This window comes from Coregonus lavaretus, assembly GCF_964263955.1.
Source record: "Coregonus lavaretus genome assembly, chromosome: 11".
Taxonomy (NCBI): Eukaryota; Metazoa; Chordata; class Actinopteri; order Salmoniformes; family Salmonidae; genus Coregonus; species Coregonus lavaretus.
Genome location: NC_139998.1, coordinates 4412458 through 4427565, shown reverse-complemented (window position 1 = coordinate 4427565; position 15108 = coordinate 4412458). Strand labels below are relative to the sequence as shown.

At 42.8% G+C, this 15108-nt stretch overlaps 1 protein-coding gene across 1 annotated transcript in view; it reads right to left on the bottom strand.

Annotated features, from left to right (window-relative positions):
• Window positions 1-4454: 4454 nt before the first annotated feature.
• Window positions 4455-15108, bottom strand: part of LOC311137087 (pleckstrin homology domain-containing family A member 5-like) — a gene marked incomplete at its 5' end in the record, with an annotated part of 210062 nt that continues 199408 nt past the window's right edge. Inside the window, 5 exons of the mRNA XM_084171419.1 lie at window positions 4455-4603; window positions 4929-5077; window positions 5600-5733; window positions 6021-6179; window positions 6491-6778. Coding sequence (XP_084027545.1) covers window positions 4491-4603; window positions 4929-5077; window positions 5600-5733; window positions 6021-6179; window positions 6491-6778 — 843 coding nt within the window. The 3' untranslated portion in view covers window positions 4455-4490. The remainder of the gene's footprint in view (window positions 4604-4928; window positions 5078-5599; window positions 5734-6020; window positions 6180-6490; window positions 6779-15108) is intronic.

Here is a 15108-nt window from a genome sequence, read left to right as displayed (position 1 = left end):
TTTGCTATGAGACTCGAAATTGAGCTCAGGTGCATCCTGTTTCCATTGATCATCCTTGAGATGTTTCTACAACTTGATTGGATTCCACCTGTGGTAAATTCAATTGATTGGGCATGATTTGGAAAGGCACACACCTGTCTATATAAGGTCCCACAGTTGACAGTGCATGTCAGAGCAAAAACCAAGCCATGAGGTCGAAGGAATTGTCTGTAGAGCTCCGAGACAGGATTATGTCGAGGCACAGATCTGGGGAAGGGTACCAAAACATTTCTGCATCATTGAAGGTCCCCAAGAACACAGTGGCCTCCATCATTCTTAAATGGAAGAAGTTTGGAACCACCAAGACTTTTCCTAGAGCTGGCCGCCCGGCCAAACTGAGCAATCGGGGGAGAAGGGCCTTGGTCAGGGAGGTGACCAAGAACCCGATGGTCACACTGACAGAGCTCCAGAGTTCCTCTGTGGAGATGGGAGAACCTTCCAGAAGGACAACCATCTCTGCAGCACTCCACCAATCAGGCCATTATGGTAGAGTGGCCAGACGGAAGCCACTCCTCAGTAAAAGGCACATGACAGCCCGCTTGGAGTTTGCCAAAAGGCACCTAAATGACTCTCAGACCATGAGAAACAAGATTCTCTGGTCTGATGAAACCAAGATTGAACTCTTTGGCCTGAATGCCAAGCGTCACGTCTGGAGGAAACCTGGCACCATCCCTACGGTGAAGCATGGTGGTGGCAGCAACATGCTGTGGGGATGTTTTTCAGTGGCAGGGACTGGGAGACTAGTCATGATCGAGGGAAAGATGAATGGAGCAAAGTACAGAGAGATCCTTGATGAAAACCTTCTCCAGAGCGCTCAGGACCTCAGACTGGGGCGAAGGTTTACCTTCCAACAGGACACAGTCAAGACAACGCAGGAGTGGCTTCGGGACAAGTCTCTGAATGTCCATGAGTGGCCCAGCCATAGCCCGGACTTGAACCCGATTGAACATCTCTGGAGAGACCTGCAAGTAGCTGTGCAGTGACGCTCCCCATCCAACCTGACAGAGCTTGAGAGGATCTGCAAGGAAGAATGGGAGAAACTCCCCAAATACAGGTGTGCCAAGCATGTAGCGTCATACCGAAGAAGACTCGAGGCTGTAATCGCTGCCAAAGGTGCTTCAACAAAATACTGAGTAAAGGGTCTGAATAGTTATCTAAATGTGATATATATATATATAAATAAATATATATATATATATATATATATATATTTAATACATATATATGTATATATATATATATATATATATATATATATATATATATATATATATATATATATATATATATATATATATATATATATTTAATACATTTGCAAACATTTCTAAAAATGTGTTTTTGCTTTGTCATTATGGGGTATTGTGTGTAGATTGATGAGGGAAAAAACAATTTAATCTATTTTAGAATAAGGCTGTAACGTAACAAAATGTGGAAAAAGTCAAGGCGTCTGAATACTTTCCGAATGCACTGTATAACCTACATCCTCCCATCTCATCCCTCCGTACCGTGTACAGTGTATATACACAACTTCTTGGTAATTACATTTTGTAAAATGAAAAAGTGTGAGAGTCTCAAATGGCCCCTTATTCCTTATATAGTGTACTTATTTTGACCAGGGCCCATAGGGATCTGGTCAAAATATATATTCTCTTTTCTTCTCAGCAATAGAAAAACTAAACAAAGCATCTCTTTTTAAAGCCAAAACATTCACGTGTGTCGGCAACAACAGCGCGACATGGTGTTTGTCTGAAATGGCACACTATTCCCTATATCGTGCATTACTTTTTCAGGAGTTCTATGAACCCTGATTAAAAGTAATGCCCTACATAAATATAGTGCACTACCTTTGACTAGAGCCCATAGGGCCCAGGTCAAAATTAGTGCACTTCATAGGGAATATGGTGCCATTTGGGACACAGACAGGGAACTGCAGAAAATCTGACTTATAAATATAATTACAACCAACCAGAAAAATAATGTTACATCCTTATTCTGCAGTAGGAATAAAGTGGCACCTTCTTTGAATTATAAATCAACTATATTTCTTTCTTCTTATATACAATCCAGAAAATCACATTGTAGGATTTTTTATGAATTTATTTGCAAATTATGGTGGAAAATAAGTATTTGGTCAATAACAAAAGTTTCTCAATACTTTGTTATATACCCTTTGTTGGCAATGACACAGGTCAAACATTTTCTGTAAGTCTTCACAAGGTTTTCACACACTGTTGCTGGTATTTTGGCCCATTCCTCCATGCAGATCTCCTCTAGAGCAGTGATGTTTTGGGGTTGTCGCTGGGCAACACATACTTTCAACTCCCTCCAAAGATTTTCTATGGGGTTGAGATCTGGAGATTGGCTAGGCCACTCCAGGACCTTGAAATGCTTCTTACGAAGCCACTCCTTCGTTGCCCGGGCGGTGTGTTTGGGATCATTGTCATGCTGAAAGACCCAGCCACGTTTCATCTTCAATGCCCTTGCTGATGGAAGGAGGTTTTCACTCAATATCTCACGATACATGGCCCCATTCATTCTTTCCTTTACACAGATCAGTCGTCCTGGTCCCTTTGCAGAAAAACAGCCCCAAAGCATGATGTTTCCACCCCCATGCTTCACAGTAGGTATGGTGTTCTTTGGATGCAACTCAGCATTCTTTGTCCTCCAAACACGACGAGTTGAGTTTTTACCAAAAAGTTATATTTTGGTTTCATCTGACCATATAACATTCTCCCAATCCTCTTCTGGATCATCCAAATGCACTCTAGCAAACTTCAAACGGGCCTGGACATGTACTGGCTTAAGCAGGGGGACACGTCTGGCACTGCAGGATTTGAGTCCCTGGCGGCGTAGTGTGTTACTGATGGTAGGCTTTGTTACTTTGGTCCCAGCTCTCTGCAGGTCATTCACTAGGTCCCCCCGTGTGGTTCTGGGATTTTTGCTCACCGTTCTTGTGATCATTTTGACCCCACGGGGTGAGACCTTGCGTGGAGCCCCAGATCGAGGGAGATTATCAGTGGTCTTGTATGTCTTCCATTTCCTAATAATTGCTCCCACAGTTGATTTCTTCAAACCAAGCTGCTTACCTATTGCAGATTCAGTCTTCCCAGCCTGGTGCAGGTCTACAATTTTGTTTCTGGTGTCCTTTGACAGCTCTTTGGTCTTGGCCATAGTGGAGTTTGGAGTGTGACTGTTTGAGGTTGTGGACAGGTGTCTTTTATACTGATAACAAGTTTAAACAGGTGCCATTAATACAGGTAACGAGTGGAGGACAGAGGAGCCTCTTAAAGAAGAAGTTACAGGTCTGTGAGAGCCAGAAATATTGCTTGTTTGTAGGTGACCAAATACTTATTTTCCACCATAATTTGCAAATAAATTCATTTAAAATCCTACAATGTGATTTTCTGGATTTTTTCTCCTCAATTTGTCTGTCATAGTTGACGTGTATCTATGATGAAAATTACAGGCCTCTCTCATCTTTTTAAGTGGGAGAACTTGCACAATTGGTGGCTGACTAAATACTTTTTTCCCCCACTGTATTTATACTTTTACATATAAAACAGAAATGGTTTGTACACTGGGATTGAATTACTATGCAGTGTTGTTTTTGTGTGATGAAAAATACATTTTAAAAACAGAACTAAAATGAATAAAAACTCAATATGAACTAAAATATGAACTAAAATGCAATAAGAGTTATAAAACAATGCTGAACAGTCGAACTCTTAAACTATGAAAGAATCAATGGCGTAACGGTGTGTGTGTGTGTGTGTATGACATCATCATCACAGCAGGTTTCAGTCCATATACTCTTGACACACACATCAGCCATATTCAAACAAACTACTCTAACAGCAACCAACAGTATCAATGTCTTATTATTGTATTTTTGTTGCAAAGTTGTGATCCCATGGGGGAAGAGAGGGAGGGGGGAGGTTGTGGTGGCGATGACGTCAAAGGGTGATGACATCACATGAAGTGACGCCATGGCACAGGAGGATGTGATGTCACAGTGAGGCATAGATTGAGCAGACAGCATGTAAGGCCCAGCGCATGGCGTGGTCCATTAATCTGTCTGTCCAGTACAGTTCTTTTGGTCTGCACTTTGTGCTGGGTGTATCATGTCCTTGTGTAGAGGTCTTCTTTACAGCAAACAGGAGCCTCCTCATCTCTCTGTTGTCACATCTCTCACCTGTAGGTCTTCATTGACGCCAGGGCCTGGGCTAAAAAGAGAGGGAGAGAAAAAAGAGAGGGAGAGAGAGACAGGTCAGACAGAGAGAGAGAAAAGGGGGAAAGATTTCTGTCCAAAATGTTGACAGCAATTGAAAGCCTGAGAGGCGGCAAGTGTAGAGAGAGCTGGAACAGAGAGTCTGAACAGAGAGGAGAGGCTGTGTAGAGAGGGAGGCTCTTACGGGCGATACTACACGCACTTATTGATGCAACTCCTATTACACACACATGAAGTGGGACCCATCAGTGAGCTGAGGTGGTGGTTGTGTGTTAGGAGGTGGAGATGAGGACGGTTGGAGCTCAGGAGGAGGTGAGGAGGACAAGCTGCGCACTGCAAACCACACAGGACCACACAGAACACACATGGACCACACAGAACACACATGGACCACACAGAACACACATGGACCACACAGAACACACATGGACCACACACACGATCACACACAATGGCAAAAACAAACAAGTTGTGGGAAGTTAATGAATGACAAAACAAGTAAAGAAAATAAATGTTATACAAATCAAATGAATTCTGTTATGTGAATATGTGAATAAATCAATGTCCATACGACAAGGTCTTTCCAAGTAATCTCCACCATCTTTGTCACTATTAGTTTGGTTGGTCCTGCTCTACCTCCACCCATTCTGTGCTGTACCTGCGACCAGCTTGCTGCGTTTGGAAGCCTCAGCAGCCAGTTCATAGGAGATGTTGATCATCTTCTCCTGCTCGTGAGCTGTAGCCTCCTCATCAGCCTCCTCCTCTGGGCTCAGCACCACACCGGGAGGTGAGAGCACATTCTGCATACTGGAGAGACATATGGCATTTAGCTGACTGTTTTATCCAAAGCGACAAAGTATAGTGAGTACATTGGGATTGAACCCACAGCCACAACTTTTCCCATTTTACCAAGAGCTGAGCCACACAGGATGTTGTTGTTACGCACGCACACTTCAAATTGGTTGTTCCGCAAAACAATTACCCCGGCACAGGACAAAGTCTTTTTCATACAAATAATGTCTGGTGTCTGACATTTAGAATGTAGAATGTTACACAGAACTGTCTTTGTACACTGTATACAGTATTTGCTGTATCCTGTACACTGGTAAACACCAGTCCTGACCAGCTGTAATAAATGACCTTTCACAGGCTGATTCAGATGCCTGGGAAAGATAAGTACATGTGGTTGAGTCATAGGTCGCTTTTCATTACCACAGTAATACCCTTTTGAAACTACTGAGCCAAGCTGAGCCGAACTGTACTTTGTTGGTCTGGATGTGCATCCACCATAGTACCTGCAACCAAACTAAAGGACAACATGAAAAGTACCTGTTTTTGGCGATAAGGGCTTTAATGCGGTCCACTTTCTTCTGTTTGTCAGCCTCCTGCTCTGGGCTGAGAGCCTCCTCTGGATCTGACTCTACATAACGCTCTGGAATCAACACCTTCTCAGGGACTGACAACTAGAGAGAGGGAGAGAAAATGGGTTGGTGTTAGAGAGATGATACCGCAGATGATAATGACAGACACTATGCCCTGTTCAAATATCCTCTCTGCCCCTTCCCCTTGGCCGTAACCCTTCAATAATTGTAGATCTGTAAGGTTGAATCGATATGGTGTAAGCTCCACCACTACACTGCTTATTCCAATCCAGACCCTTCAGATCTACAGATCTTAGGGCCAAGGGGAAGGGAGTGATTTGGGACCAGGCGACAGACATTAATGTCCCCCCCCCCCCCCGCTTTCCTACCTCTCTGTCCATGTTGTAGTGGTCAGTGTGCGAGGCCTCTTTGAGTCGTGCTATCTCCTCGGCAGGCGTCTCCTGCTCTCTGACCACTTCCTGTTCTCTGAGTGACGCCTCCAGCTCCAGGATGTCACTGCTCATCAACTCGTCACGCTGACGACAGTTCTGGAACACGACATATGACTCTTGATTGTAAATTCTATATATTACAGTAAATGAAATTAGCCCTGGGTTGTGTTCATAAAGGTACACATAGCAAACTGTTTTACAACGGAAGATGACAATGTCTTATTGGACAAGTTCAGATACGTCTCTGTTTCAGATACATCCCTGTCTCAGTAAGTCTCTGTTTCTGAAAGTTTTCATCTGTTTCGTGCCTACTGAACACAACCTTGGTGTATGAACCAACCTGGAGCTCAGGTCAGATATGTATGCTTATATAGTGCTCTGGTGTGCCTTCTGGAGCATCTACCTACCTGCAGGCTATGGAATGGGTTCTTCTTGGTGAACGAGGGGCTTCGTGAGGGTGTTGGTGTGTTCCTGTGACTGTGTGGATGGCTGTGTGTGTTCTCCTGCGGGCCTAGCTGTCCCTGCTGTGGGCTGTTGGTCCCCAGGATGTGAAGCCCCTTCTTCTTCTCTCTTAGCGCCCCCTGTTGGTGTCTCCTGATTCTCTCCAGCTGTTCCTCTACACTCATCCTGGGCCTGCCACTCTCCTTCTCCACAGCCCCACCACACAGCTGGTCTACTGCACTGCGGGGACGCTCCTAGAGGGGAACAGAGAATTGGTTAGAGAGGGACACAGGATACATGCAGGAAACTCACATGACGCATATTATATGACACACAGCTGCTCTACAACACAGTGAGGTCGCTCCTTTGGGGAGTGAATAGAAAACATGCTCACAGTTGGACACAGCATAGCACACGGCACATATGCACAAGTAGGCACGAGCGCACACACACATACACTAACGTGACATTAATGGCTGTAAAAAAAAAACGACATCTGCCAACCCTGTGCCGATGATCGATGCCCCAAGATGAATTACCGATGATCACAGCACTTCATGGATACAGTGGATTATAGTTCAACACTGCGAGGTGTATGCATGCATGACTGTAAGTTGCTTTGGATAAAAGTGTCTGCTAAATTTCATACACTGAGTGTACAAAACATTAGGAACACCTGCTCTTTCCATGACGTAGACTGACCAGGTGAAAACTATGATCCCTTATTAATGTCACCTGTTAAATCCACTTCAATCAATGTAGATGAAGGGGAGGAGACCAGTTAAAGAAGGATTTTTAAGCCTTGAGATAATTGAGACATGGATTGTGTATGTGTGCCATTCAGAGGGTGAATGGGCAAGACAAAATATTTAAGTGCCTTTGAACAGGGTATGGTAGTGGTGCCAGGTGCACCGGTTTGAGTGTGTCGAGAACTGCAACGCTGCTGAATTTTTCACTCTCAACACTTTCCTGTGTGTATCAAGAACGGTCCACCACCCAAAAGACATCCAGCCAACTTGACACAACTGTGGGAAGCATTGGGGTCAACATGGGCCAGCATCCCTTTGGAACGCGTTCGATACCTTGTAGAGTCCTTGCCCAGACAAATTGAGGCTTTTCTGAGGCCAAAAGGGGGTGCAACTCAATATTAGGAAGGTGTTCCTAATGTTTTGTATACTCAGTGTACATTATGTATTATAAAGGACTTCAGAAAAGTGTACCGCAACTGGGAAAAAATTGTGAAGATTGTGTCTCCAAAATCGCACCTTTTTGAGGACAAAGTAACGAGGCTGATGCACATCGCAAGTTTTGACTTCCCAACAGCAGCGGCTCACTTTGAGCAGGCCAAGGTCCGCCGCAAAAACAAGTAATCTAGAGGTGAATTATTGTGTTCGTAGACAGCCATGTTTAGTTATTTATTAATTACAATATTCATGCCAAGGCTAAATTAAATTAGAGATGCATAGATTGTATTTGAAAACAGCTGTGTTTTGTTATTTATTAATTAAAATGTGTATACAAATAGCCTATATGACCGGTCATTCGCAAATTATATTATAAAAATATAACATTTTGAAGTTGTGTTTTATTACTGTGTAGGCGATACCTTACGAATATGGGTGTCCCTAAATGTTTTTTTCTTTTTTAAATGATATTCATTTATAATTTATAGCAGGCATGAAGACGCAACGGCAATATTTTTCTTTTCAATAAAACCGGTCATGTTGGTATAAGAACATCGTTCTACTGTCACGGTTTCGGCCGAGGCTGCTCCTCCTCCTTGTTCGGGCAGGCTTCGGCGGTCGTCGTCCCCGGAGTACTAGCTGCCACCGTTCGATGTTTCATGTTTGTTTGGTTTTGTCTGTTTGTACACCTGTCCCTTGTTAGTGTTTGATTTGGTTGCCTATTTAGTTTTCGTGTGTGGGGGCAGGTGTTATGTGGTATTGTTTATTGTCAAGCTGTTGCTCTTGTTGTATTTACTCTCGTGTGTTGTTTTTCCGTGAGTCCGCACTGTGTGCGCGTTCTTCATTTTACGCACTGTGTGTGTTGTGCGTATTTTGTATTTTGCCTCCTGGTTGGGTTGGCTGTTCGCCTGTTTGGTGCTGCCTTTTGTTCACTAAAGTCTGTTGACGTACGCCCGTGTTTCCTGCGCTTGATTTCCTCACCACATCTACACTCAGCTACTGACATCTACTTCATTTTATTACAAATTTACAGGCTAATTTCTATTCTGTTAAGATTCATTACCATAATTACAATTTCTGTCATTCAGAGTACCATGCGTGGACGCCATAATGGGTTACGAATATGGGTGTCCCATAAATTAGTCAAGTAAATTAAAATCTTGCCGGTCACGTTGTCCGGTGCCACATTTTTCTAACAGAAACCCTGGTGTATGTGTGTGTGTCCTGGACCCTGTCCTGGCCCTGAGGAGGGCCCGCGGCCTACTGTCAGAACCACTCACTGGGTCTGTCTGCCTGGGTCTCCTCTCTTTTGCCCGACTGTGACTGAGCCACACTCCTAGCATTGCAAGCTATGTGGCTGAAATAGACCACAGCCTACAGGGACGGGTGACTGTGTCTGTGTGTTGAAGGGTAAATTTATGGACTCATGCAAACTCTTCAGCAAGCACGCAACCACGCACACAGGAACCCGCGCGCACACACACACACACGGCTCTAGACTAACCTTTTCCACTGGTCGCACCAATTTCTCCCCAAAAAGATCCCAGATAGTGACCTGACCTGTGTCCCATAATGTACCTGTGTAACAACAGTGAATGTAATAACACCGGTAAATGTAATAGCTTTTCTATTTGTAATAACTTTTTCGATTTTTTTATGTCATAAACCCGGTAAATGTAATAACTTGCCGGTAAACGTAATACAATGGTGAGCAGTAAAGGTAATAACGGTTTCCGCTAAATGTAATAAGTTATTACATTAATTGGTGGTTATTACATTAACTGGTGAGTAACAACTTTTTTAATGAATAAAGTAACAACTTCAAACAATTATGTAATAACATAGCAAAATCTATGTTTTGATATACTACTTAGATCAATTTGATGCACATACCACACCCCCCTTGCCAAATAAAACACAACCAAACCATGCACATCATACAGGAATACTCATACATAGAGCCCGACCGATATGTTTTTAAAAAAACTGATACGTTTCTGATTTTATCCATACAGATAACTGATTTCTTCCGATATTTTATTATTATAGCTGGAATTAAGAAAAATATTATCTGTATGGATTGTGCTTAAAATAGCCCTACAAAGATACTCAGAAAGCTGATTTCTTAAATTTGAAGAAAGAACATTAATGTAAGCACTGCATAACATTTAGGAGCACCAGAAATATGGTCTGGTGAAAGGAGGATGAACTGCACTGATTCCATCCAAAAATGTGCCTAGGCTCTGAAGATAACGACATAGGACATTTTCTATGTATTGGTATTTAGCCATGTTTTCATTAATAAATTCATTAGGCCCTAATCTATGGATTTCACATGACTGGGCAGGGGCGCAGCCATGGGTGGGCCTGGGCCTGGGAGGGCATAGGCCCACCCACTTGGGAGCCAGGCCAACCCACTGGGGAGCCAGGCCCAGCCAATCAGAATGAGTTCTTCCCTACAAAAGGGCTTTATTACAGACATAAATACTTCTGAGCACCCCCCTCCCTCCCCCTTCTGACAATCCCGCAGGTGAAGAAGAAGGATGTGGAGGTCCTGGGCTGGCGTGGTTACATGTGGTCTGCGGTTGTGAGGCCGGTGGGACGTACTGCCAAATTCTCTAAAACGACGTTGGAGGTGGCTTATGGTAGAGAAATTAACATTTAATTTTTTGGCAACAGCTCTGGTGGACATTCCTGCAGTCAGCATGTCAATTGCACGCTCCCTCAAAACTTGAGACATCTATGGCATTGTGTTGTGTGACAAAACTGCACATTTTAGAGTGGCCTTTTATTGATCCCAGCACAAGGTGATCATGCTGTTTAATCAGCTTCTTGATATACCACATCTGTCAGGTGGATGGATAATCTTGACAAAGAATAAAATGCTCACTAACCGGGATGTAAACACATTTGTGCACAAAATTTGAGAGAAATAAGCTTTTTGTGAATCTCGAACATTTCTCAGATCTTTTATTTCAGCTTATGAAACATGGGACCAGCACTTTACACTTTGCATTTATATTTTTGTTCAGTATAGTTTGTAGCCCAAACAGTTTCAATGCTACAGATGTTTTCATGAGAAGACCGATTTTCGTGATGCCTCATGGTCTGACAAACACCGCTGTAGCTCGGCCACCTTCCACAGCAGATGCGGAAGGCCGATATAGACGGATGTGGTGGATTGAGACCAATGCAAAAAAACATATACAGTGGGGAGAACAAGTATTTGATCCACTGCCGATTTTGCAGGTTTTCCTACTTACAAAGCATGTAGAGGTCTGTAATTTTTATCATAGGTACACTTCAACTGTGAGAGACGGAATCCAAAACAAAAATCCAGAAAATCACATTGTATGATTTTTAAGTAATTAATTTGCATTTTATTGCATGACATAAGTATTTGATCACCTACCAACCAGTAAGAATTCCGGCTCTCACAGACCTTTTAGTATTTCTTAAAGAAGCCCTCCTGTTCTCCACTCATTACCTGTATTAACTGCACCTGTTTGAACTCGTTACCTGGATAAAAGACACCTGTCCACACACTCAATCAAACAGACTCCAACCTCTCCACAATGGCCAAGACCAGAGAGCTGTGTAAGGACATCAGAAATAAAATTGTAGACCTGCACAAGGCTGGGATGGGCTACAGGACAATAGGCAAGCAGCTTGGTGAGAAGGCAACAACTGTTGGCACAATTATTAGAAAATGGAAGAAGTTCAAGATGACGGTCAATCACCCTCGGTCTGGGGCTCCATGCAAGATCTCACCTCGTGGGGCATCAATGATCATGAGGAAGGTGAGGGATCAGCTCAGAACTACACGGCAGGACCTGGTCAATGACCTGAAGAGAGCTGGGACCACAGTCTCAAAGAAAACCATTAGTAACACACTACGCCGTCATGGATTAAAATCCTGCAGCGCACGCAAGGTCCCCCTGCTCAAGCCAGCGCATGTCCAGGCCCGTCTGAAGTTTGCCAATGACCATCTGGATGATCCAGAGGAGGAATGGGAGAAGGTCATGTGGTCTGATGAGACAAAAATTGAGCTTTTTGGTCTAAACTCCACTCGCCGTGTTTGGAGGAAGATGAAGGATGAGTACAACCCCAAGAATACCATCCCAACCGTGAAGCATGGAGGTGGAAACATCATTCTTTGGGGATGCTTATCTGCAAAGGGGACAGGACACTGCACCGTATTGAGGAGAAGATGGATGGGGCCATGTATCGCAAGATCTTGGCCAACAACCTCCTTCCCTCAGTAAGAGCAATGAAGATGGGTCGTGGCTGGGTCTTCCAGCATGACAACGACCCGAAACACACAGCCAGGGCAACTAAGGAGTGGCTCCATAAGAAGCATCTCAAGGTCCTGGAGTGGCCTAGCCAGTCTCCAGACCTGAATCCAATAGAAAATCTTTGGAGGGAGCTGAAAGTCCGTATTGCCCAGCGACAGCCCCGAAACCTGAAGGATCTGGAGAAGGTCTGTATGGAGGAGTGGGCCAAAATCCTTTCTGCAGTGTGTGCAAACCTGGTCAAGACCTACAGGAAACATATGATCTCTGTAATTGCAAACAAAGGTTTCTGTACCAAATATTAAGTTCTGCTTTTCTGATGTATCAAAAAAATACTTATGTCATGCAATAAAATGCAAATTAATTACCTAAAATTCATACAATGTGATTTTCTGAATTCCGTCTCTCACAGTTGAACTGTACCTATGATAACAATTACAGACCTCTGCATGCTTTGTAAGTAGGAAAACCTGCAAAATCGGCAGTGTATCAAATACTTGTTCTCCCCACTTAAATTGATGGATTTCGATGGAGATTTTTTTTTTATATGTTACTTATGCCCCGTTTACATCGTGACGTATTTCATAAGGCTGCACATCATCGTCACAGAGTCTTGTCCCGCTACTGAACGGACAAGTTTAGTGTTTGTAACGCAAGACGGAGGAGAGCCCATCTCTCGTCAAGAGATCGCATTTATTTTGGGAGCTTGCAAAATATAACCTTTTCATTCAAGACAGGATAAATATATTGTTTCAGGTGATAATAAAACATGTTTTGTTTAGTTACATTTTCCTCAACTTGCAGAGCAGCTAGCTAGCTAGCTAAAAGCTAGGCTAGGTTGAAGATAAAATTGTAGCTAGCGACCCCCACCTAATAATTATAATAAAAAACTAATGTAATTACCATCACAATAAACGTAAATGAGAGGCAACAGTCATATAATATAATTGGCTTAACAGCCAATGTGTATTATTTAACATTACTACTAAAATAGTACTCACTTATAGCAATGGGCAATTGTTTACAACTTGCTAGCTATCCCATAAAGCCATCACCAAAAACAGTGGTTTGGTAACTTCCTGTTCTTTGACGGACTCTGGCTGGCCTGAAGACGACGCAAAGTAAAACATTTTTCAATGTATGCGGCTTCCGTCTCACAACGGACCCATCAATCGCAAGCAGGCATTGCGTTTCCACTCCACTGTGGATGTCCCCATTGAAATGCATGATATCCGGCGCAACGTAACGGAGTGCTTATGGGTAATGTGAACGAGGCTTTAGATTGACGCACTGAAGGATTTTAAGGGACCTAATGTGAATGTCGCCAAATGTCCTCAGGATGTACCCTGTTTGCTGGGTTACTGCTGTTTCAATGTTCATCTCAATGAATGCATGTACAGTGCCTTGCAAAAGTATTCATCCCCTTTGGCGTTTATCCTATTTTGTTGCATTACAACCTGTAATTTAAATTGATTATTATTTGGATTTCATGTAATGGACATACACAAAATAGTCCAAATTGGTGAAGTAAAATAAATAAAAATTACTTGTTTCAAAAAATCCTAAAAAATAAATAACGGAAAAGTGGTGCGTGCATATGTATTCACCCCCTCTGCTATGAAGCCCCTAAATAAGATCTGGTGCAACCAATTACCTTCACAAGTCACATAATTAGTTAAATAAAGTCCACCTGTGTGCAATTCAAGTGTCACATGATCTCAGCATATATACACCTATTCTGAAAGGCCCCAGAGTCTGCAACACCACTAAGCAAGGGGCACCACCAAGCAAGCAGCACCATTAAGACCAAGGAGCTCTCCAAACAGGTCAGGGACAAAGTTGTGGAGAAGTACAGATCAGGGTTGGGTTATAAAAAAATATCTGAAACTTGGAACATCCCACAGAGCACCATTAAATCCATTATTAAAAAAATGGAAATAATATGGCACCACAACAAACCTGCCAAGAGAGGGCCGCCCACCAAAACTCACGGACCAGGCAATGAGGGCATTAATCAGAGAGGCAACAAAGAGACCAAAGATAACCCTGAAGGAGCTGCAAAGCTCCACAGCGGAGATTGGAGTATCTGTCCATAGGACCACTTTAAGCCGTATACTCCACAGAGCGGAAGAGTGGCCAGAAAAAATACATTGCTTAAAGAAAAAAATAAGCAAACACGTTTGGTGTTCGCCGAAAGGCATGTGGGAGACTCCCCAAACATATGGAAGAAGGTACTCTGGTCAGATGAGACTAAAATTGAGCTTTTAGGCCATCAAGGAAAACGCTATGTCTGGCACAAACCCAACACCTCTCATCATCCCGAGAACACCATGCAAAAAAACATATAGCCTAAATTGATGGATTTCGATGGGGATTTTTTTTTTATATGTTACTTATGCCCCGTTTACATCGTGACATATTTCATAATGCTGCACATCATCGTCACAGAGTCTTGTCCCGCTACTGAACGGACAAGTTTAGTGTTTGTAACGCAAGATGGAGGTTAGTTATGCACGCTAAAGTTTTCTGTTTCTTTGTCTTATTTCTTGTTTGTTTCACAATATAATTTTTTTTGCATCCGCAAAGTGGTAGGCATGTTGTGTAAATCAAATGATACAAACCCACAAAAAATCCATTTTAATTCCAGGTTGTAAGGCAACAAAATAGGAAAAATACCAAGGGAGGTGTATTCTGTTTTTTGCTTTTGATAGTGTGCAGATTCAGAAAATCTTTGTCAATATATTCTGTCTGTATATTATGTTTATTATCTATATGAACCATTTCACCGAATCAAATTCCTGGTATATGTAAATGTCCGTTGCGAATAAAGGTGATTCTGAATGTTATTGAACAATATAACATTTATTTAATGCTTCATATGCTTACAGAGCTTGGGCTTAGCCCATCATAATATTATATTATTTTACTCCATACTCCAAACAAAGTATAGCCTCAAATATTGCCTCAAGGATGATTTACAGAACCACGTTCATTACAGTCCACTACCCATTTCACTTCCTCACAGATACCTATCTAGGTCACAGCACGAATGGGACAGACTGGTGTCTAACCTAGGTCTCCTGCAGGCCACAAGACTATGTTACTAGG